General features: G+C 44.8%; 1 protein-coding gene across 2 annotated transcripts in view; it reads right to left on the bottom strand.

The window, feature by feature from the left end:
• The window catches only part of cdhr1a (cadherin-related family member 1a), a 61,187-nt gene that overhangs the window by 8,036 nt on the left and 30,834 nt on the right, over positions 1-22,317 (bottom strand). For both annotated transcript variants that reach the window (XM_061910039.1, XM_061910040.1), the window contains 5 exons: positions 17,556-17,656; positions 14,708-14,911; positions 11,635-11,787; positions 8,645-8,809; positions 2,055-2,122 (listed from right to left, as the gene is read on the bottom strand). In XM_061910039.1, coding sequence (XP_061766023.1) covers positions 2,055-2,122; positions 8,645-8,809; positions 11,635-11,787; positions 14,708-14,911; positions 17,556-17,656 — 691 coding nt within the window. The remainder of the gene's footprint in view (positions 1-2,054; positions 2,123-8,644; positions 8,810-11,634; positions 11,788-14,707; positions 14,912-17,555; positions 17,657-22,317) is intronic.

Here is a 22,317-nt window from a genome sequence, read left to right as displayed (position 1 = left end):
CACTTATTTGGAACATCCCACAGGTGTGCAGGCTAATTGGGAACAGGTGGGTGCCATGATTGGCTATAAAAACAGCTTCCCAAAAAAATGCTCAGTCTTTCACTAGAAAGGATGGGGCGAGGTACACCCCTTTGTTCACAACTGTGTGAGCAAATAGTCAAACAGTTTAAGAACAACCTTTCTCAAAGATATTTAGGGATTTCAACATCTACGCTCCATAATATCATCAAAAGGTTCAGAGAATCTGGAGAAATCACTCCACGTAAGCGGCATGATCGGAAACCAACATTGAATGACCGTGACCTTCGATCCCTCAGATGGCACTGTATCAAAAACCGACATCAAAGGATATCACCACATGGGCTCAGGAACACTTCAGAAAGTCACTGTCACTAAGTACAGTTTGTCGCTACATCTGTAAATGCAAGTTAAAGCTCTACTATGCAAAGCCAAAGCCATTTGTCAACAACATCCAGAAACGCCGCCGGCTTCTCTGGGCCCGAGATCATCTAAGATGGACTGATGCAAAGTGGAAAAGTTTTCTGTGGTTTGACGAGTCCACATTTGAAATTTTTTTGGAAATATTCGACATTGTGTCATCCGGACCAAAGGGGAAGCGAACCATCCAGACTGTTATCGACGCAAAGTTGAAAAGCCAGCATGTGTGATGGTATGGGGGTGCATTAGTGCCCAAGGCATGGGTAACTTACACATGTGTGATGGTATGGGGGTGCATTAGTGCCCAAGGCATAGGTAACTTACACATCTGTGAAGGCACCATTAATGCTGAAAGGTACATACAGGTTTTGGAACAACATATGCTGCCATCTAAGCGCCGTCTTTTTCATGGACGCCCCTGCTTATTTCAGCAAGACAATGCCAAGCCACATTCAGCACGTGTTACAACAGCGTGGCTTCGTAAAAAAAAAGAGTGCGGGTACTTTCCTGGCCCGCCTGCAGTCCAGACCTGTCTCCCATGGAAAATGTGTGGTGCATTATGAAGCGTAAAATAGGACAGCGGAGACCCCGGACTGTTGAAGGACTGAAGCTCTACATAAAACAAGAATGGGAAAGAATTCCACTCTCAAAGCTTCAACAATTAGTTTTGTTAGTTTCCAAACGTTTATTGGGTGTTGTTAAAAGAAAAGGTGACGTAACGCAGTTGTGAACATGCCCTTTCCCAACTACTTTTGCATGTGTTGCAACCATGAAATTCTAATTTAATTATTTTTTGCAAAAAAAAAAAAAGTGTATGAGTTTAAACATCAAATATTTTGTCTTTGTAGCATATTCAACTGAATATGGCTTGAAAAGGATTTGCAAATCATTGTAATCTGTTTATATTTACATCTAACACCATTTCCCAACTCATATGGAAACGGGGTTCGTACAACAGCAGATCAAGAACTCTACTGATTTTAATTGAGTCTGACTTGTTTGGTGAGCGTCTTCTGACTTTGTGCAGGCTGTTTAGAGGCAAACAAACAGTCTATTTTCACCCCCCAAATCCCATTAGGGGATTACGTGGGCAAGCAAAAGAAGACCAAAGACTTCACGATCCCTTTCTTTTCTCAAGACTTTTCCAAGACGAAAACCATGTTGTTTTTGTGTGATTATGCAAAGTGACACGGGGACAATGAACACGTGTAATACGCAACATATCGCCATAAAGCCAACACATTTAACATCACTGTTGTTATTGTTTGTGCAAGCTTAAGAAACTGAGAGCGGGGATTAAACATTGACATGAAAAGGGAAAAGTGACCCCTTGAGCCGTTATTTTCTGGAGTTGATATGTTTGCATCAACCGGAAATCTCATAAAAGCCGAGATGAGGGGAGAAATTCCGGGAAATCTTCAGCGGGACGAGTTCTGATATGAAAACAAAATCTGCTGTGATTATTTTTTTCATCTTGGAGGCAGGTTTTTGTTCCGTTCCACAGCAATAACCTGAGCTGTGTTTACTTTTCATTTCCTTGAACTCCTTCATTGAACTTATTTTATTTATTTACCGTACCACACTGGCAGCTGGCAAGTCAGGTTATTAATACTCACAAATCCGCACCAGATCCATAGATGGAGTACTTCACGTCACCCCACGGTCCAGAGTCCGGGTCTGTTGCCTAAAGAACAGTTCAATTAATTGAATTCAATAATCCTTAATAAAGTACTCATTTGAAGCTACGCACATTCTGCCTAGTTACAAAAACAAAAGGTGACGTGATCAGGAAGAATGCAGGTTTTTCTGTTGCTTAATGCCACAATGAAACAAAACAACAACAAAAAATCAAATTACAGGGAGGCAATGTGTGAGGATAAAACATTATTATACAAGCATGCGCTAATTATTAAAAAAAAATCTTCTCACTCCGGCACTTACCAAAGGCATGCGGTAAATTTAGGCCTGCGCTTATAAATTTGAGTGTGATGTAAGGAGACCATCATGAAAAGCACACTTAATAAAAACAACGTTATTATGATCTTACCATAATACATAATAGTCTTACTAGTGATTTAGGGCTATATAAGTAAACATTGATTGATTGATGATGAAGATTATTTTAATAAATACAATTTTTTTGCAAAGAAAAAAGCTGCAATCTATTCTTCCAAAATAGGGACACATATCTGCATTCTGTCATGTAAAAAAATGTTGTTGGACTTATTTTGTTGAACACTTTTCAAATGACAATACTTTCGATATTACTACATGGGTTACTAGAAGGGAGACCCTTCGGAAGAAGACTGCAGATGACAGTCGAAAACATGAACCGTTTTTTGTTTCATCTCGTTCATTGTCAGGTTCAAACACTGATGACGTCTATTAAACAGACAAAGAAGCAAGGAATTAAACAGAGACAGAATTACATTTGGCCCAATGAGGAGAAACTCATAGACCTGTACAACAGTTTTCAAAAACTGGACTTTCAATGGAAGCAGGAGGTAATAAAGGAAGATCTCCATCGAGACTGAGAGACTTTTAAAACTGAAGAAAGATAAGGAAGACTTCTGTGAACAAGTTATCGATGCTTTTGCTCAGAAGGAGCTGTGGATGGACTTCATTTATAAGTAAAGGTAAGACCATAATAACGTTGTTTTTATTAAGTGTGCTTTTCATGATGGTCTCCTTACATCACACTCAAATTTATAAGCGCAGGCCTAAATTTACCGCATGCCTTTAGTAAGCGCCGGAGTGAGACAATTTTTTTAAAATAATTAGCGCATGCTTGCCTTTAAAGGTTAAAGTTAAAGTACCATACCAATGATTGTCACACACACTCTTGGTGTGGCGAAATTATTCTCTGCATTTGGACCATCTCCCTTGATCACCCCCTGGGAGGTGAGGGGAGCAGTGGGCAGCGCCCGGGAATCATTTTTGGTGATTTAACCCCCATCCCTTGATGATGAGTGCCAAGCAGGAAAGGAATGAGTCCCATTTTTATAGTCTTTGGTATGACTCGGCCAGGGTTTGAACTCACAATCTACCGATCTCAGGGCGGACACTCAAACGACTAGGCCACTGAGTAGGTTACCGCATGCCTTTGGTAAATGCCGGAGTGAGGAGAGGTTTTGAATTAATTAGCGCCCGGCAGAAATTCAAGGAAGTACGGTATATCTAAAAAAAAAAAAAAGGCTTTTTTTTAAAAAGAAGGGTTTTTAAGCATTTTTTAAAAGCATTCACAGTCTGTGGTGCCTTCAGGTGGTCAGGGAAAGCGCTCCACAGACTGGGAACATCACACAATGCCGTGTGGGTTCCCTACGGGTACTCCGGCTCCAGCACCCCCCGCCACCCAAAGAGGGACAAACGAGAAAATGGATGGATGGAAGAGGTCACCAGCAGAATGCCGGAGTGAGAAGAGGTTTTAAATTAATTAGCGCCCTGGCGAAAATTCAAGGAAATACGGTATATCTAAAAAAAAAGAAAAAAAAAAAAAGGCTTTTTTAAAAAGAAGGGTTTTTAAGCATTTTTTAAAAGCATTCACAGTCTGTGGTGCCTTCAGGTTGTCAGGGAAAGCGCTCCACACACTGGGAACATCACACAATGCCGTGAGGGTTGCCTACGGGTACTCCGGCACCCCCTGCGACCCAAAGAGGGACAACCGAGAAAATGGATGGATGGAAGAGGACACCAGCAGAATGCCGGAGTGAGAAGAGGTTTTAAATTAATTAGCGCCCCCGGCGAAAATTCAAGGAAATACGGTATATCTAAAAAAAAAAAAAAAAAAAAAAGGCTTTTTTAAAAAGAAGGGTTTTTAAGCATTTTTTAAAAGCATTCACAGTCTGTGGCGCCTTCAGGTGGTCAGGGAAAGCGCTCCACAGACTGGGAACATCACACAATGCGGTGTGGGTTCCCTACGGGTACTCCGGCTCCAGCACCCCCCGCCACCCAAAGAGGGACAACTGAGAAAATGGATGGATAGAAGAGGACACCAACAGAATGCCGTAGTGAGAAGAAGTTTTAAATTAATTAGCGCCCCGGCGAAAATTCAAGGAAATACGGTATATCTAAAAAAAAAGAAAAAAAAAGGCTTTTTTAAAAAGAAGGGTTTTTAAGCATTTTTTAAAAGCATTCACAGTCTGTGGTGCCTTCAGGTGGTCAGGGAAAGCGCTCCACACACTGGGAACATCACACAATGCCGTGTGGGTTCCCTACGGGTACTCCGGCACCCCCCGCCACCCAAAGAGGGACAACCGAAAAAATGGATAGATGGAAGAGGACACCAGCAGAATGACGGAGTGAGAAGAGGTTTTAAATTAATTAGCGCCCCGGCGAAAATTCAACGAAATACGGTATATTTAAAAAAAAAGAGAAAAAAAAGGCTTTTTTAAAAAGAAGGGTTTTTAAGCATTTTTTAAACGCATTCACAGTATGTGGTGCCTTCAGGTGGTCAGGGAAAGCGCTCCACAGACTGGGAACATCACACAATGCGGTGCGGGTTCAGTACGGGTACTCCGGCTCCCGCAACCCCCGCCACCCAAAGAGGGACAGCTGAGAAAATGGATGGATGGAAGAGGACACCAGCAGAATGCCGGAGTGAGAAGAGGTTTTAAATTAATTAGCGCCCCGGCGAAAATTCAAGGAAATACGGTATATCTAAAAAAAAAGAAAAAAAAAAGGCTTTTTTTAAAAGAAGGGTTTTTAAGCATTTTTTAAAAGCATTCACAGTCTGTGGTACCTTCAGGTTGTCAGGGAAAGCGCTCCACACACTGGGAACATCACACAATGCCGTGTGGGTTCCCTACGGGTACTCCGGCACCCCCTGCGACCCAAAGAAGGACAACCGAGAAAATGGATGGATGGAAGAGGACACCAGCAGAATGCCGGAGTGAGAAGAGGTTTTACATTAATTAGCGCCCCTGCGAAAATTCAACTAAATACGGTATGTGTAAAAAAAAAAAAAAAAAAAAAAAAAGGCTTTTTTAAAAAGAAGGGTTTTTAAGCATTTTTTAAAAGCATTCACAGTCTGTGGTACCTTCAGGTGGTCAGGGAAAGCGCTCCACAGACTGGGAACATCACACAATGCTGTGTGGGTCCCCTACGGGTACTCCGGCTCCAGCACCCCCCGCCACCCAAAGAGGGACAACCGAGAAAATGGATGGATGGAAGAGGACACCAGCAGAATGCCGGAGTGAGAAGAGGTTTTAAATTAATTAGCGCCCCGGCGAAAATTCAAGTAAATACGGTATGTGTAAAAAAAAAGAAAAAAAAAAAAGGCTTTTTTAAAAAGAAGGGTTTTTAAGCATTTTTTAAAAACATTCACAGTCTGTGGTGCATTCAGGCGGTCAGGGAAAGCGCTCCACAGACTGGGAACATCACACAATGCCGTCTGGGTTCAGTACGGGTACTACGGCTCCAGCACCCCCTGCGACCCAAAGAGGGACTACCGAGAAAATGGATGGATGGAAGAGGACACCAGCAGAATGCCGGAGTGAGAATAGGTTTTAAATTAATTAGCGCCCCGGCGAAAATTCAAGGAAATACGGTATATCTAAAAAAAAAGAAAAAAAAAAGGCTTTTTTAAAAAGAAGGGTTTTTAAGCATTTTTTTAAAGCATTCACAGTCTGTGGCGCCTTCAGGTGGTCAGGGAAAGCGCTCCACAGACTGGGAACATCACACAATGCCGTGCCGGTTCAGTACGGGTACTCCGGCTCCAGCACCCCCCCGCCACCCAAAGAGGGACAACCGAGAAAATGGATGGATGGAAGAGGACACCAGCAGAATGACGGAGTGAGAAGATGTTTTAAATTAATTAGCGCCCCGGCGAAAATTCAAGGATATACGGTATATCTAAAAAAAAAAAAAAAAAAAAAAAAGGCTTTTTTAAAAAGTAGGGTTTTTAAGCATTTTTTAAACACATTCACAGTATGTGGTGCCTTCAGGTGGTCAGGGAAAGCGCTCCACAGACTGGGAACATCACACAATGCCGTGTGGGTTCCCTACGGGTACTCCAGCACCCCCCGCCACCCAAAGAGGGACAACCGAGAAAATGGATGGATGGAAGAGGACACCAGCAGAATGACGGAGTGAGTAGAGGTTTTAAATTAATTAGCGCCCCGACGAAAATTCAAGGAAATACGGTATATCTAAAAAAAAAAAGAAAAAAAAAGGCTTTTTTAAAAAGAAGGGTTTTTAAGCATTTTTAAAAAACATTCACAGTCTGTGGTGCCTTCAGGTGGTCAGGGAAAGCGCTCCACATACTGTGAACATCACACAATGCGGTGTGGGTTCCCTACGGGTACTCCGGCTCCAGCACCCCCCGCCACCCAAAGAGGGACAACCGAGAAAATGGATGGATGGAAGAGGACACCAGCAGAATGATGGAGTGAGAAGAGGTTTTAAATTAATTAGCGCCCCCGGCGAAAATTCAAGGAAATACGGTATATCTAAAAAAAAAAAAAAGAAAAAAGGCTTTTTTAAAAAGAAGGGTTTTTAAGCATTTTTTAAAAGCATTCACAGTCTGTGGTGCCTTCAGGTGGTCAGGGAAAGCGCTCCACAGACTGGGAACATCACACAATGCCGTGTGGGTTCAGTACGGGTACTCCGGCTCCAGCACCCCCCGCCACCCAAAGAGGGACAACCGAGAAAATGGATGGATGGAAGAGGACACCAGCAGAATGCCGGAGTGAGAAGAGGTTTTAAATTAATTAGCGCTCCGGCGAAAATTCAAGGGTATACGGTATATCTAAAAAAAAAAATAAAAAAAAAAGGCTTTTTTAAAAAGAAGGGTTTTTAAGCATTTTTTAAACGCATTCACAGTATGTGGCGCCTTCAGGTGGTCAGGGAAAGCGCTCCACAGACTGGGAACATCACACAATGCCGTGCCGGTTCAGTACGGGTACTCCGGCTCCAGCACCCCCCCGCCACCCAAAGAGGGACAACCGAGAAAATGGATGGATGGAAGAGGACACCAGCAGAATGCCGGAGTGAGAAGAGGTTTTAAATTAATTAGCGCCCCGGCGAAAATTCAAGGAAATACAGTATATCTAAAAAAAAGGGAAAAAAATAGGCTTTTTTAAAAAGAAGGGTTTTTAAGCATTTTTTAAAAACATTCACAGTCTGTGGTGCATTCAGGCGGTCAGGGAAAGCGCTCCACAGACTGGGAACATCACACAATGCGGTGTGGGTTCCCTACGGGTACTCCGGCACCCCCTGCGACCCAAAGAGGGACAAACGAGAAAATGGATGGATGGAAGAGGACACCAGCAGAATGCCAGAGTGAGAAGATGTTTTAAATTAATTAGCGCCCCGGCGAAAATTCAAGAAAATACGGTATATCTAAAATAAAAAGAAAAAAAAAAAGGCTTTTTTAAAAAGAAGGGTTTTTAAGCATTTTTTAAAAGCATTCACAGTCTGTGGTGCATTCAGGCGGTCAGGGAAAGCGCTCCACAGACTGGGAACATCACACAATGCGGTGTGGCTTCAGTACAGGTACTCCGGCACCCCCCGCCACCCAAAGAGGGACAGCTGAGAAAATGGATGGATGGAAGAGGACACCAGCAAAAATGGTGTTAAAGCTATAAAAAGAAGTGTTTGATGTCATGGTGCCATCATGGTGTCCTCGGCTAATCTGCTGCATCAGGGAGGCCTGTTCAGTGTCGGGATGTGTGCAAGGTCACTTGTTGGCTGTTCTTTTATCTGATTGAAATTGCCCGGGATCAAGGAAAGCGAGGCTCGCTGGTGTTCACGCAACGGGAGGATTTATGAGCAGCGTGCTGCTTTGAGTCCGAGTCGCGTTCATACGAAGGACAAGAGGACGGGAAAAAAGTCCCCAAATGGCTCCCTTTTACACTACGATGTATCCCCAGGACTGGATGAAGACCTAACTTGAGCTCACATTTGGTTGTTAGACAATATGCCCGCGCATATTTAGCACAGCTTTAAAAAAAGGAGGGGGGGAATTTGGTGTTACACAACAAAATGAAAGTGATAGCCATCTGGCAGCTTCCCCTGCCTAGCTTTTATCTACATCTTTTCACGTATTATCCCGACCTCAGCACCAAACGTCTACATTTAGAGAATTAAAGCCTCTTTCTGGCGTTTTGCTCAAATCGAGCATTCCTCTTGAGCCTCCACCGTGACGTGGACTAATGTGCGTGGGCGGGGGGGCTGTTGTATTTTTAGACAGGCATGACGGGCGACTCACCAGGACTGAAACCACGTTGGAGCCGCCAGGTGAATTCTCCGGGATTCTGGCGATGTAGTAGTCCGAGGAGAACTTAGGCGCGTTGTCGTTGGTGTCCAGGAGGTGGATGACGATGTCGGCCGTGGAGCTGAACCTCTCCGGCGTGTCGATCTCGACAGCAAGGAGCTGAGACAATCAATCGATCAAAATAATAGTTACTTACAAAACCCCGTTTGCATTTGAGTTGGGCTATAGAGCGTTTTCCGTTCGGGCTCCAGTACTCTGGAATGCCCTTCGAGATGCTACCTCAGTAGAAGCATTTAAGTCTCACCTTAAAACTCATTTGTATACTCTAGCCTTTAAATAGACTCCCTTTTTAGACCAGTTGATCTGCCGTTTCTTTTCTTTTTCTTCTATGTCCCACTCTCCCTTGTGGAGGGGGTCCGGTCCGATCCGGTGGCCATGTACTGCTCGTCTGTGTATCGGCTGGGGACATCTCTGCACTGCTGATCCGCCTCCGCTTGGGATGGTTTCCTGCTGACTCCGCTGTGAACGGGACTCTCGCTGCTGTGTTGGATCCGCTTTGGACTGGACTCTCGCGACTGTGTTGGATCCATTATGGATTGAACTTTCACAGTATCATGTTAGACCCGCTCGACATCCATTGCTTTCCTCCTCTCCAAGGTTCTCATAGTCATTATTGTCACCGATGTCCCACTGGGTGTGAGTTTTCCTTGCCCTTATGTGGGCCTACCGAGGATGTCGTGGTGGTTTGTGCAGCCCTTTGAGACACTAGTGATTTAGGGCTATATAAGTAAACATTGATTGATTGATTGATTGAAGCATTTAAGTCTCACCTTAAAACTCATCTGTATACTCTAGCCTTTAAATAGACCTCCTTTTTAGACCAGTTGATCTGCCGCTTCTTTCCTTTCTCCTATGTCCCCCCCTCCCTTGTGGAGGGGGTCCGGTCCGATGACCATGGATGAAGTACTGGCTGTCCAGAGTCGAGACCCAGGATGGACCGCTCGCCTGTGTATTGGTTGGGGACATCTCTACGCTGCTGATCCGCCTCCGCTTGAGATGGTTTCCTCTCGCTGCTGTCTTGGATCCGCTTTGAACTGAACTCTCGCGGCTGTGTTGGAGCCACTATGGATTGAACTTTCACAGTATCATGTTAGACCCGCTCCACATCCATTGCTTTCGGTCCCCTAGAGGGGGGGGGGGGTTGCCCACATCTGAGGTCCTCTCCAAGGTTTCTCATAGTCAGCATTGTCACTGGCGTCCCACTGGGTGTGAATTCTCCCTGCCCACTGGGTGTGAGTTTTCCTTGCCCTTTTGTGGGTTCTTCCGAGGATGTTGTAGTCGTAATGATTTGTGCTATATAAATAAACATTGATTGATTGAGTGATTGAATGAATTGTGTTAGATGTAAATATAAACAGAATACAATGATTTGCAAATCCTTTTCAAGCCATATTCAGTTGAATATGCTACAAAGACAACATATTTGATGTTCAAACCCATAAACTTTATTTTTTTTTTTGCAAATAATAATTAACTTCGAATTTCATGGCTGCAACATGTGCCAAAGTAGTTGGGAAAGGGTATGTTCTCCACTGTGTTACATCACCATTTCTTTTAACAACACTCAATAAACGTTTGGGAACTGAGGAAACTAATTGTTGAAGCTTTGAAAGTGGAATTCTTTCCCATTCTTGTTTTATGTAGAACTTCAGTCCTTCAACAGTCCGGGGTCTCCGCTGTCCTATTTTATGCTTCATAATGTGCCACACATTTTCCATGGGAGACAGGTCTGGACTGCAGGCGGGCCAGGAAAGTACCCGCACTCTTTTACTACAAAACCACGCTGTTGTAACACATGGCTTGGCATTGTCTTGCTGAAATAAGCAGGGGCGTCCATGAAAAAGATGGTGCTTAGATGGCAGCATATGTTGTTCCAAAACCTGTATGTACCTTTCAGCATTAATGGTGCCTTCACAGATGTGTAAGTTACCCATGTCTTGGGCACTAATGCACCCCCATTCCATCACACATGCTGGCTTTTGAACTTTGCGTCGATAACAGTCTGGATGGTTTGCTTCCCCTTTGGTCCGGATGACACGAGTCCACATTTGAAATGTGGACTTGTCGGACCACAGAACACTTTTCCACTTTGCATCAGTCCATCTTAGATGATCTCGGGCCCAGAGAAGCCGGCGGCGTTTCTGGATGTTGTTGATAAATGGTTTTCGCTTTGCATAGTAGAGCTTTAACTTGCACTTACAGATGTAGCGACGATCTGTATTTAGTGACAGTGGTTTTCTGAAGTGTTCCTGAGCCCATGTGGTGATATCCTTTAGAGATTGATGTAAGTTTTTGATACAGTGCCGTCTGAGGGATGGAAGGTCACGGTCATTCAATGTTGGTTTCCGGCCATGCGCTCACGTGGAGTGATTTCTCCAGATTCTCTGAACCTTTTGATGATATTATGGAGCGTAGATGTTGAAATCCCTAAATTTCTTGCAATGTCACTTTGAGAAAGGTTGTTCTTAAACTGTTTGACTATTTGCTCACACAGTTGTGGACAAAGGGGTGTACCTCGCCCCATCCTTTCTTGTGAAAGTTTTTTGGGAAGCTGTTTTTATAGCCAATCATGGCACCCACCTGTTCCCAATTAGCCTGCACACCTGTGGGATGTTCCAAATAAGTGTTTGATGAGCATTCCTCAACTTTATCAGGATTTATTGCCACCTTTCCCAACTTCTTAGTCACGTGTTGCTGGCATCAATATGTGGTCTTTGTAGCATATTCAACTGAATATGGGTTGAAAAGGATTTGCAAATCATTGTATTCTGTTTATATTTACATCTAACACAATTTCCCAACTTATATGGAAACGGGGTTTGTAATAAAAGTTTGAATCAATCAATCAACGACGTCCTCGCCTCAAGCGAAGCTCTTTCAGCAAGAGTTAGAAAGCGGTGGCCTTGTGGCTTTTAAACACGCACCTTGTAGGTGAGGAAGTGGTGTTTCTCGTAATCCATGGCTGCAGAATCTTCCACCAATATCGTGACTTGGGCCTCGTTGAGCACCGTCTGTGGGACCACTCGCAGCATCTTTCCGGGCCCGATCAGCTTCAGGTTGAATTTTGCATTGGCTCCCTGTATATAAAGGAGGAGGATGCTTGATTATTGTCCATTCTTTAACATGTACCAGACATATATATATATATAAGTAAAATTACATTTTCGGCACAGTCCCACTAAGAGCAGACATACATTACAGCAGCGTTTCTCAAAGTGTGGGGCGGGCCCCACCTGTGGGGAATAGAGACATGACAGGTGGGGCGCGAGGAACAGGAGGGAATTTCACTTTAAAAAAATTTGTTATTATTCTATTCTTGCGGCGTAAAGCAGTTTGTCTGCCGTAAACAGCAATGTTGTGACACTCTCAAACAGGACAATACTGCCATCTACTGTGCATGCATATGTGACAATAACATCTACAGCTTTTAGAGCAGTGGTTCTCAACCTTTTTTCAGTGATGTACCCCCTGTGAACATTTGTTTTAATTCAAGTACCCCCTAATCAGAGCAAAGCATTTTTGGTTGAAAAAAAAAAGATAAAGAAGTAAAATACAGCACTATGTCATCAGTTTCTGATTTATTAAATTGTATAACAGTGCAAACTATTGCTCATTTGTAGTGGTCTTTCTTGAACTATTTTGAAAAAAAAAAAAAATTAACTAAAAACTTGAAAAATAAATAAGTGATTCAATTATAAATAAAGATTTTTACACATACTGTGATGCGGTGGCGACTTGTCCTGGGTGTACACGCCTTCCGCCTGATTGTAGCTGAGATAAGCACCAGTAGGAAATGGATGGATGGATAGCTGTAAATATACTCCTCCCCTCTTAACCACGCCCCAAAACAACGCCCCGCCTCCAACCACGCCCCTCGCCCAATCCCCGACCACGCCCCCCACCTCCCGAAATCGGAGGTCGCATTAGGAACAGTAAAGACCTTAATATACTGCCTTGGGGTAAGCAGTAAAGTATTACAAAGAACTGATCTTGTCTTTAAGGCAGATTTCTCCTTCAATGTTAGTGATGTACATGAATTGTGAAAGTGTTGCTAATGAAGGATGAAAAAAAGTAATACATAAATACATTATGTGTATGCAATTTCATCCATGTAGTAAAACAGGGATTTCAATTACTCTAAAAGCTTTGTGTACTATTGGTTAATGCATTCCAGGAATCAATAGATTTGGTAATACCCGTCTCTGCCCGGGATGGTCTCCTGCTGGCCCCACTATGGACTGGACTCTTGGTTTTATGTAAGATCCACTATGGACTGAACTTTCACAATATCATGTTAGATCCACTATGGACTGGACTTTCACAATATTATGTTAGATCCACTATGGACTGGACTTTCACAACATTATGTTAGATCCACTATGGACTGGACTCTTGGTTTTATGTAAGATCCACTATGGACTGGACTTTCACAATATTATGTAGGATCCACTATGGACTGGACTTTCACACTATTATGTTAGATCCACTATGGACTGGACTTTCACAATATTATGTAGGATCCACTATGGACTGGACTTTCACACTATTATGTTAGATCCACTATGGACTGGACTCTCACTATTATGTTAGATCCACTATGGACTGGACTCTCACACTATTATGTTAGATCCACTATGGACTGGACTCTCACACTATTATGTTAGATCCACTATGGACTAGACTCTCACTTTTATGTTAGATCCACTATGGACTGGACTCTCACTATTATGTTAGATCCACTATGGACTGGACTCTCACTATTATGTTAGATCCACTATGGACTGGACTCTCACTATTATGTTAGATCCACTATGGACTAGACTCTCTCTCTATTATGTTAGATCCACTATGGACTGGACTCTCACTATTATGTTAGATCCACTATGGACTGGACTCACACTATTATGTTAGATCCACTATGGACTGGACTCTCAAACTATTATGTCGGATCCACTATGGACTGGACTCTCACTATTATGTTAGATCCACTATGGACTGGACTCTCACTATTATGTTAGATCCACTATGGACTAGACTCTCTCTCTATTATGTTAGATCCACTATGGACTGGACTCTCACACTATTATGTTAGATCCACTATGGACTGGACTCTCACACTATTATGTTAGATCCACTATGGACTGGACTCACACTATTATGCTAGATCTACCATGGACTGGACTCAAACTAATATGTTAGATCCACTATGGACTGGACTTTCACTATATTGTGTTAGATCCACTATGGACTGGACTCTCACACTATTATGTTAGATCCACTATGGACTGGACTCAAACTAATATGTTAGATCCACTATGGACTGGACTTTCACTATATTGTGTTAGATCCACTATGGACTGGACTCTCACACTATTATGTTAGATCCACTATGGACTGGACTCTCACACTATTATGTTAGATCCACTATGGACTGGACTCACACTATTACGTTAGATCCAATCTGGACTGGACTTTCACATTATTATATTAGACCCACTCGACGTCCAATGCATCTGGTCTCCCCTAGAGGTGGGGGGGTCAACCACATCTGCGGTCCTCTCCAAGGTTTCTCATAATCATTCACATTGCAACCCCACTGGGTTGTGAGTTTTTCCTTGCCCTTATGTGGGCTCAGAACCGAAGATGTCATTCCTTTGAGACGCTCGTGATTTCGGGCTATATAAATAGACATTGATTGATAATACATCAAAGCCGAGGTGAGTTGTTTCAAAAAATAATAATGACACGACGTTAAATGTCAGCCATTTAAAAAGGTTTGGGAAATCTAAAAAGGGCTCATTTAACTTTTATGTTGTGTGCTTGACTTTTCTTCTTTAAAGATCTGCAGTCGTTAAGGCAGCCTCAAAGTCGTCTCATTGACTGAAAGGTCACACTGTTGCAAGCTACAAATGTCCACTCCTCATGAGTTAAGTGGGGAGAGGTGGACGTGTGGAGTGAGACGGAACATCTAAAGTGTTGCCTTTGGGTGTCGCTCACCTGATCGGAGTCATTCACGGTGATTTTCAGCCCCCGGAGTATCTCCCCTTCCGGGGGGTGCTCGTACATGGTCAGCTCAAACATGCTTTGGGTGCCGTTCTCGCCGTAGAAAGTCGGTGGATTGTTATTCAGGTCCACCACACGGATCACCACCGTGGTCACCCCGTAGTCCTGGAGTCTGCCTCTCGGACTCACTTCGGATGCCTGGAGATTGAGGTTTAAATGAGGCCATTTTGCACATCAGCATACCGTTATCCATCTATCCAAGGTCAGGTCAACTACCCTCTCCCCAGCCACTTCGTCCAGTTCTTCCCAGGGGATCCTGAGGCGTTCCCAGGCCAGCCGGGAGACATAGTCTTCCCAACGTGTCCTGGGTCTTCCCCGTGTCCTCCTACCAGTCGGACGTGCCCTAAACACCTCCCTAGGGAGGCGTGCGGGTGGCATCCTGACCAGATGCCCAAACCACCTCATCTGGCTCCTCTCCATGTGAAGGAGCAGCGGCTTTACTTTGAGTTCCTCCCGGATGGCAGAGCTTCTCACCCTATCTCTAAGGGAGAGACCTGGAAACTCATTTGGGCCGCTTGTACCCGTGATCTTGTCCTTTCGGTCATGACCCAAAGCTCATGACCATAGGTGAGGATGGGAACGTAGATCGACCGGTAAATTGAGAGCTTTGCCTTCCGGCTCAGCTCCTTCTTCACCACAACGGATCGGTACAACGTCCGCATTACTGAAGACGCCGCACCGATCCGCCTGTCGATCTCACGGTCCACTCTTCCCTCACTCGTGAACAAGACTCCTAGGTACTTGAACTCCTCCACTTGGGGCAGGGTCTCCTCCCCAACCCGGAGATGGCACTCCACCCTTTTCCGGGCGAGAACCATGGACTCGGACTTGGAGGTGCTGATTCTCATTCCAGTCGGCTGTAAACTGATCCAGTGAGAGCTGAAGATCCCGGCCAGATGAAGCCATCAGGACCACATCATCTGCAAAAAGCAGAGACCTAATCCTGCGGTCACCAAACCGGAACCCCTCAACGCCTTGACTGCACTTAGAAATTCTGTCCATAAAAGTTATGAACAGAATGGGTGACAAAGGACAGCCTTGGCGGAGTCCAACCCGCACTGGAAAAGTGTCCGACTTACTGCCGGCAATGCGGACCAAGCTCTGACACTGATCATACAGGGAGTGGACCGCCACAATAAGACAGTCCGATACCCCATACTCTCTGAACAATCGCCACAGGACTTCCCCAGGGACACGGTCCAATGCCTTCTCCAAGTCCACAAAGCACATGTAGACTGGTTGGGCAAACTCCCATGCACCCTCAAGGACCCTGCCCAGAGTATAGAGCTGGTCCTTCTTCACCACAACGGATCGATACAACGTCCGCATCACTGAAGACGCCACACCGATCCGCCTGTCGATCTCACGATCCACTCTTCCCTCACTCGTGAACAAGACTCCTAGGTACTTGAACTCCTCCACTTGGGGCAGGGTCTCCTCCCCAACCCAGAGATGGCACTCCACCCTTTTCCGGGCGAGAACCATGGACTCGGACTTGGAGGTGCTGATTCTCATTCCAGTCGGCTGTAAACTGATCCAGTGAGAGCTGAAGATCCTGGCCAGATGAAGCCATCAGGACCACATCATCTGCAAAAAGCAGAGACCTAATCCTGCAGCCACCAAACCGGAACCCCTCAACGCCTTGACTGCGCCTAGAAATTCTGTCCATAAAAGTTATGAACAGAATCGGTGACAAAGGACAGCCTTGGCGGAGTCCAACCCTCACTGGAAATGTGTCCGACTTACTACCGGCGATGCGGACCAAGCTCTGACACTGATCATACAGGGAGCGGACCGCCACAATCAGACAGTCCAATACCCCATACTCTCTGAACAATCGCCACAGGACTTCCCGAGGGACACGGTCGAATGCCTTCCCCAAGTCCACAAAGCACATGTAGACTGGTTGGGCAATTTCCCATGCACCCTCAAGGACCCTACCCAGAGTATAGAGCTGGTCCTTCTTCACCACAACGGATCGATACAGTGTCCGCATTACTGAATAACACCGCACCGATATGCCTGTCGATTTCACGGTCCACTCTTCCCTCACTCGTGAACAAGACTCCTAGGTACTTGAACTCCTTCACTTGGGGCAGGGTCTCCTCCCCAACCCAGAGATGGCACTCCACCCTTTTCCGGGCGAGAACCATGGACTCGGACTTGGAGGTGCTGATTCTCATTCCAGTCGGCTGTAAACTGATCCAGTGAGAGCTGAAGATCCTGGCCAGATGAAGCCATCAGGACTGCATCATCTGCAAAAAGCAGAGACCTAATCCAACCCCTCAACGCCTTGACTGCGCCTAGAAATTCTGTCCATAAAAGTTATGAACAGAATCGGTGACAAAGGACAGCCTTGGCGGAGTCCAACCCTCACTGGAAACGTGTCCGACTTACTACTGGCGATGCGGACCAAGCTCTGACACTGATCATACAGGGAGCGGACCGCCACAATCAGACAGTCCAATACCCCATACTCTCTGAACAATCGCCACAGGACTTCCCGAGGGACACGGTCCAATGCCTTCTCCAAGTCCACAAAGCACATGTAGACTGGTTGGGCAAACTCCCATGCACCCTCAAGAACCCTGCCCAGAGTATAGAGCTGGTCCACAGTTCCACGACCAGGACGAAAACCACACCGTTCCTCCTGAATCCAAGGTTCGACTATCCGGCATTAGTCTTTTCTCCAGTACACCTGAATAGACCTGACCGGGAAGGCGGAGGAGGTCTAATAATATTCTGTCATTATTCATCCAATTTGTACAGTTTAAATGCACACCTTGACTTTAATGTTAAAGATCTCTCTCTTGAGATAATTGGGACTTGTCAGCAGGGTGATGAGGCCACTTGTCTCGTTGATGCTGAAAACTCCATCGTCCCCTACGAAGAGAAGCAACAAGAGTGAACAAAACATCTAAATCCACCAAATGACCCCAAAAATGTGTTTGAAGAATTTGTCATCTTTGAAGCTGTTTAATTCAGACATTATGCTTCTGTTGAATAAGCGTGAGGGCTTCACGGTGGCAGAGGGGTTAGTGCGTCTGCCTCACAATATGAAGGTCCTGCAGTCCTGGGTTCAAATCCAGGCTCGGGATCTTTCTGTGTGGAGTTTGCATGTTCTCCCCGTGAATGCGTGGGTTCCCTCCGGGTACTCCGGCTTCCTCCCACCTCCAAAGACATGCACCTGGGGATAGGCCCCTCCCACCTCCAAAGACATACACCTGGGGATAGGCTCCTCCCACTTCCAAAGACATGCACCTGGGGATAGGTTGATTGGCAACACTAAATTGGCCCTAGTGTGTGAATGTTGTCTGTCTATCTGTGTTGGCCCTGTGATGAGGTGGTGACTTGTCCAGGGTGTACCCCGCCTTCTGCCCGATTGTAGCTGAGATAGGCGCCAGCGCCCCCCGCGACCCCAAAAGGGAATAAGTGGTAGAAAATGGATGGATGGATGGACTGAATGGTCCCTAGTGTGTGAATGTGAGTGTGAATGTTGTCTGTCTATCTGTGTTGGCCCTGTGATGAGGTGGCGACTTGTCCAGGGTGTACCCCGCCTTCCGCCCGATTGTAGCTGAGATAGGCGCCAGCGCCCCCCGCAACCCCGAAAGGGAATAAGCGGTAGAAAATGGATGGATGGATGGATGAATAAGCGCAGATAGACAGACAACGTTCACACACCAGGGCATACTTGCCAACCTGGAGACCTCCCAATTTGGGAGTTTGGGGGTGTTTATTTATAGCTAGAATTCATTTATGTACACATATACACACACATAACACTCCTCTGTACTTGTTGTTGTATTTGAAAGTGCAATGTTTTTCAGCCAGTAGCACAGCCTTTGAAGGAGCATAGGTATGGGCAGCATCTGTAAAATTGTATCTGCAGGAAAGGAGTGAGTTTAGGGTTGAATTGTCCATCTTCGTTCTATTTTGGGGCGGCATGGCGTAGTGCAGGGGTAGGGAACCTATGGCTCTCGAGCCAGATGTGGCTCTTTTGATGACTGCATCCGGTTCTCAGATAGTGATAGCTGACATTGCTTAACGCGATAATTATGAATAATTTCGTTGGTAATCACAGTGCTAAAAATAACGCACAAAATATAAAACATTCTCATGCATTTAAATCCATCCATCCGTTTTCTACGGCACCTGTTCAAGAAGTCGCATTGATGGTAAGAAGTATTTTATGTCACGATGGGGGGGGGGGGGGGGGTCGCAGCTTGCTGCGGGGTTGTTCTCCCAGGAAGGCAGACGGACTACTCGGGACATGGCATTTAGGTAAAAACATGATTTAATTTTAACTAAAAAAATATACAAACAAAAATCGCTCACAGCGGAGGCACAACTTGGGCTAAAGAACAAAGCTAAAGCATAAACAGACTAAGAACATAAATCAAAACTTACTTGGCATGGCATGAAGCACGAAACTATGGCAAGGCATGAAACAAGTATTTTTGCCTATGAGCTGTAATTTGACCCCCTTAAAATGCTTCAAAACTCACCAAACTTGGCACACACATAAGGACTGGCAGAAATTGCGATTTAATGAAAAAAAAAAAAAAAAAAACTCAACATTGCGCTCTAGCGTAATTTTTGAATAAAACACAGCAAAAACTGCTCCTAGGAAGAAAACACAAACAAAATTGCTAGTAACTTCCAGTAGGAATGCCGGAAAGTCATGAAACAAAAACTTCAATGTAGGTCTCACTTAGACCTACATTTTAATGATTTACATCCTGCAGAAAAAATCAACAGGAAGTTGGCAATTACCCCTTCCAAATAAAAGTTTTGTAAAAACCCGTCACCTTTTTCAAACGTATACTCCTCCTCGTTATTATTATTATTCTCTGTCACTTTTTTTTTTTGGACATGACTATTTGATGTAGTTTTGAAGCAATACACGATGGGAATCCGGATGTTGTTTGTCAGTGTATTAATGTGCCGGCTGTAACGACCGGGTCGCATCGTGGTGCGGAGTTCGTTCTCACAGGAATGCAGACTGGCTTCGGACACAGCGTGAAGGTAGGAATAAATGATTTATTTAAAAATAAATCAGACCTCAACAAAGAAAATGTGCTCGAAGCACAGAAGGCAAAAAAAACTAAGGGGTTAGCGTGGAAGCTAGCAAGTAAAAGAAGCTAGCGGGGAATCTAGCAGGTACAGAGTCGTCATCTGTTGCGTATTGCAAATTAAGAAGCCAGACTGACTGACTGGAGAAGGCAGGCTTAAATAATGTCAGTGATTACAAAACACAGGTGCGCGTCCGGAACAAGCGGCAGGTGAAAATGATAAGTACCCAACTCAGAGGTGCACAAACAGGAACCGAAGGAGTCCAAAACCAACAGAAAACACAAATGACTCAAAAATCCAATCAGAATGTGATCCGGGCAGCGGATCATAAAACGGGCTGGAATAAACACACTGCAAAAAGTGAAATCTAAGTAAGATTATATATCTCAAATAAGGGTAATATTTGCTTATTTTCTGTCTGACAAGATCATTCTTCTCACTAAGCATGTTGCGATCCGCTACTTGGATCACCACATATGGTTTATACTTCCAGTTGTTCTACACTCTTACTTCCTGTTTAGTCAGTCACCATGGTTGCTCATTGATCCCACCTGCTAATCACGGTTTCTGCACACCTGTCACTTTTTGATTACTCCCCTATTCAAGCCCGTCCCTTTTCGTTATTCTTTCTGGGACTCTAATTTGCCTTCGAGCAACATTCACGACCGTCTACTACCCGTATGTATTTTCTCGCTAGCTCTTATGCTAAGCCACTCGATATTCCAGCTTTCATGCTGAATGTTTTTGTTTACTCTTTTGTGTCCTTCGTGCCAAGTATAGTTTTTGTATTTTCTATTCCTAGCTTTCATGCTAGCGCCCTTGGTTTATTTTTGTCTGTTAGCTCCAGTGTTTTTGTTCATAGTCTGTTTTTGTTCAGTTTAATAAAACCTTTAAACTTACCGTTGCTGTGTTCATGTCGACGCATCCACAAAGGGACCAATTATGCATCACTATGCCAACCAGTCGTAACAAAGCAGATTTTATGTCAGAGTGTTTTACTTGTTTTAAGGGTTTCGCTCCTAAATGATCTCAGTAAGATATTACAGCTTGTTGCTGAGATGTTATGACCTATATTGAGTAAAACCTGCTTGAAACTAGAATATCAACTGTTGCAAAGCTGTGTCATCAACACTCAGAAGTAGAAAACTACTTTTTTAAAGTAAACATTTTTGTTATTTCAAGCATGAAAAAAAAAAAATCATGACTTTGACACCATTTTGTCTCATAATTAAAACGGACGACAGCCAAATGGACTTTGCTGTTTTATTTCCAATGAAACAATATAAAATAGGTACTTACAGTATATAGTAGTACAGTTGGCACAGTGCAGGTAACTGACAGTTAATAATGAAACATGTGACATTTCTAACAATTTTGAACAGAAATAGTTTGTGCACATTGAGATTAATTCTTCAAAATTGCAATGAAAAATGTTTTGGGCCAGGTGTCGGGCTGTTTATATGCACACTAACTCACTGAAAGAGCACGCACTTGGCGCGATGATGTCATGTTGTCGATGGTAAAAGGCATTTTTAGACCATGTGATTTTCTTGAGCGGCTCGGAGACCCCGAGAGTTGCCTTTCCATTAAGAACAATGAACTATTTTGTAGTACAAGTTTGCTGGTTTCAAGAAATGTAATGCCGAGTGCATATCATCCATCCATCCATCCATCCATCCATCATCTTCCGCTTATCCGAGGTCGGGTCGCGGGGGCAGCAGCCTAAGCAGGGAAGCCCAGACTTCCCTCTCCCCAGCCACTTCGTCTAGCTCTTCCCGGGGGATCCCGAGGCGTTCCCAGGCCAGCCGGGAGACATAGTCTTCCCAACGTGTCCTGGGTCTTCCCCGTGGCCTCCTACCGGTTGGACGTGCCCTAAACACCTCCTTAGGGAGGCGTTCGGGTGGCATCCTGACCAGATGCCCGAACCACCTCATCTGGCTCCTCTCCATGTGGAGGAGCAGCGGCTTTACTTTGAGTTCCTCCCGGATGGCAGAGCTTCTCACCCTATCTCTAAGGGAGAGACCTGGAAACTCATTTGGGCCGCTTGTACCCGTGATCTTATCCTTTCGGTCATGACCCAAAGCTCATGACCATAGGTGAGGATGGGAACGTAGATCGACAGGTAAATTGAGAGCTTTGCCTCCCGGCTCAGCTCCTTCTACACCACAACGGATCGATACAACGTCCGCATTACTGAAGACGCCGCACCGATCCGCCTGTCGATCTCACCATCCACTCTTCCCTCACTCGTGAACAAGACTCCTAGGTACTTGAACTCCTCCACTTGGGGCAGGGTCTCCTCCCCAACCCGGAGATGGCACTCCACCCTTTTCCGGGCGAGAACCATGGACTCGGATTTGGAGGTGCTGATTCTCATTCCGGTCGCTTCACACTCGGCTGCGAACCGATCCAGTGAGAGCTGAAGATCCCGGCCAGATGAAGCGATCAGGACTACATCATCTGCAAAAAGC

The sequence above is a fragment of the Nerophis ophidion genome, linkage group LG09, assembly GCF_033978795.1.
Source record: "Nerophis ophidion isolate RoL-2023_Sa linkage group LG09, RoL_Noph_v1.0, whole genome shotgun sequence".
NCBI classification, from domain to species: Eukaryota; Metazoa; Chordata; class Actinopteri; order Syngnathiformes; family Syngnathidae; genus Nerophis; species Nerophis ophidion.
This window is presented reverse-complemented; position numbering and strand designations above follow the sequence as displayed.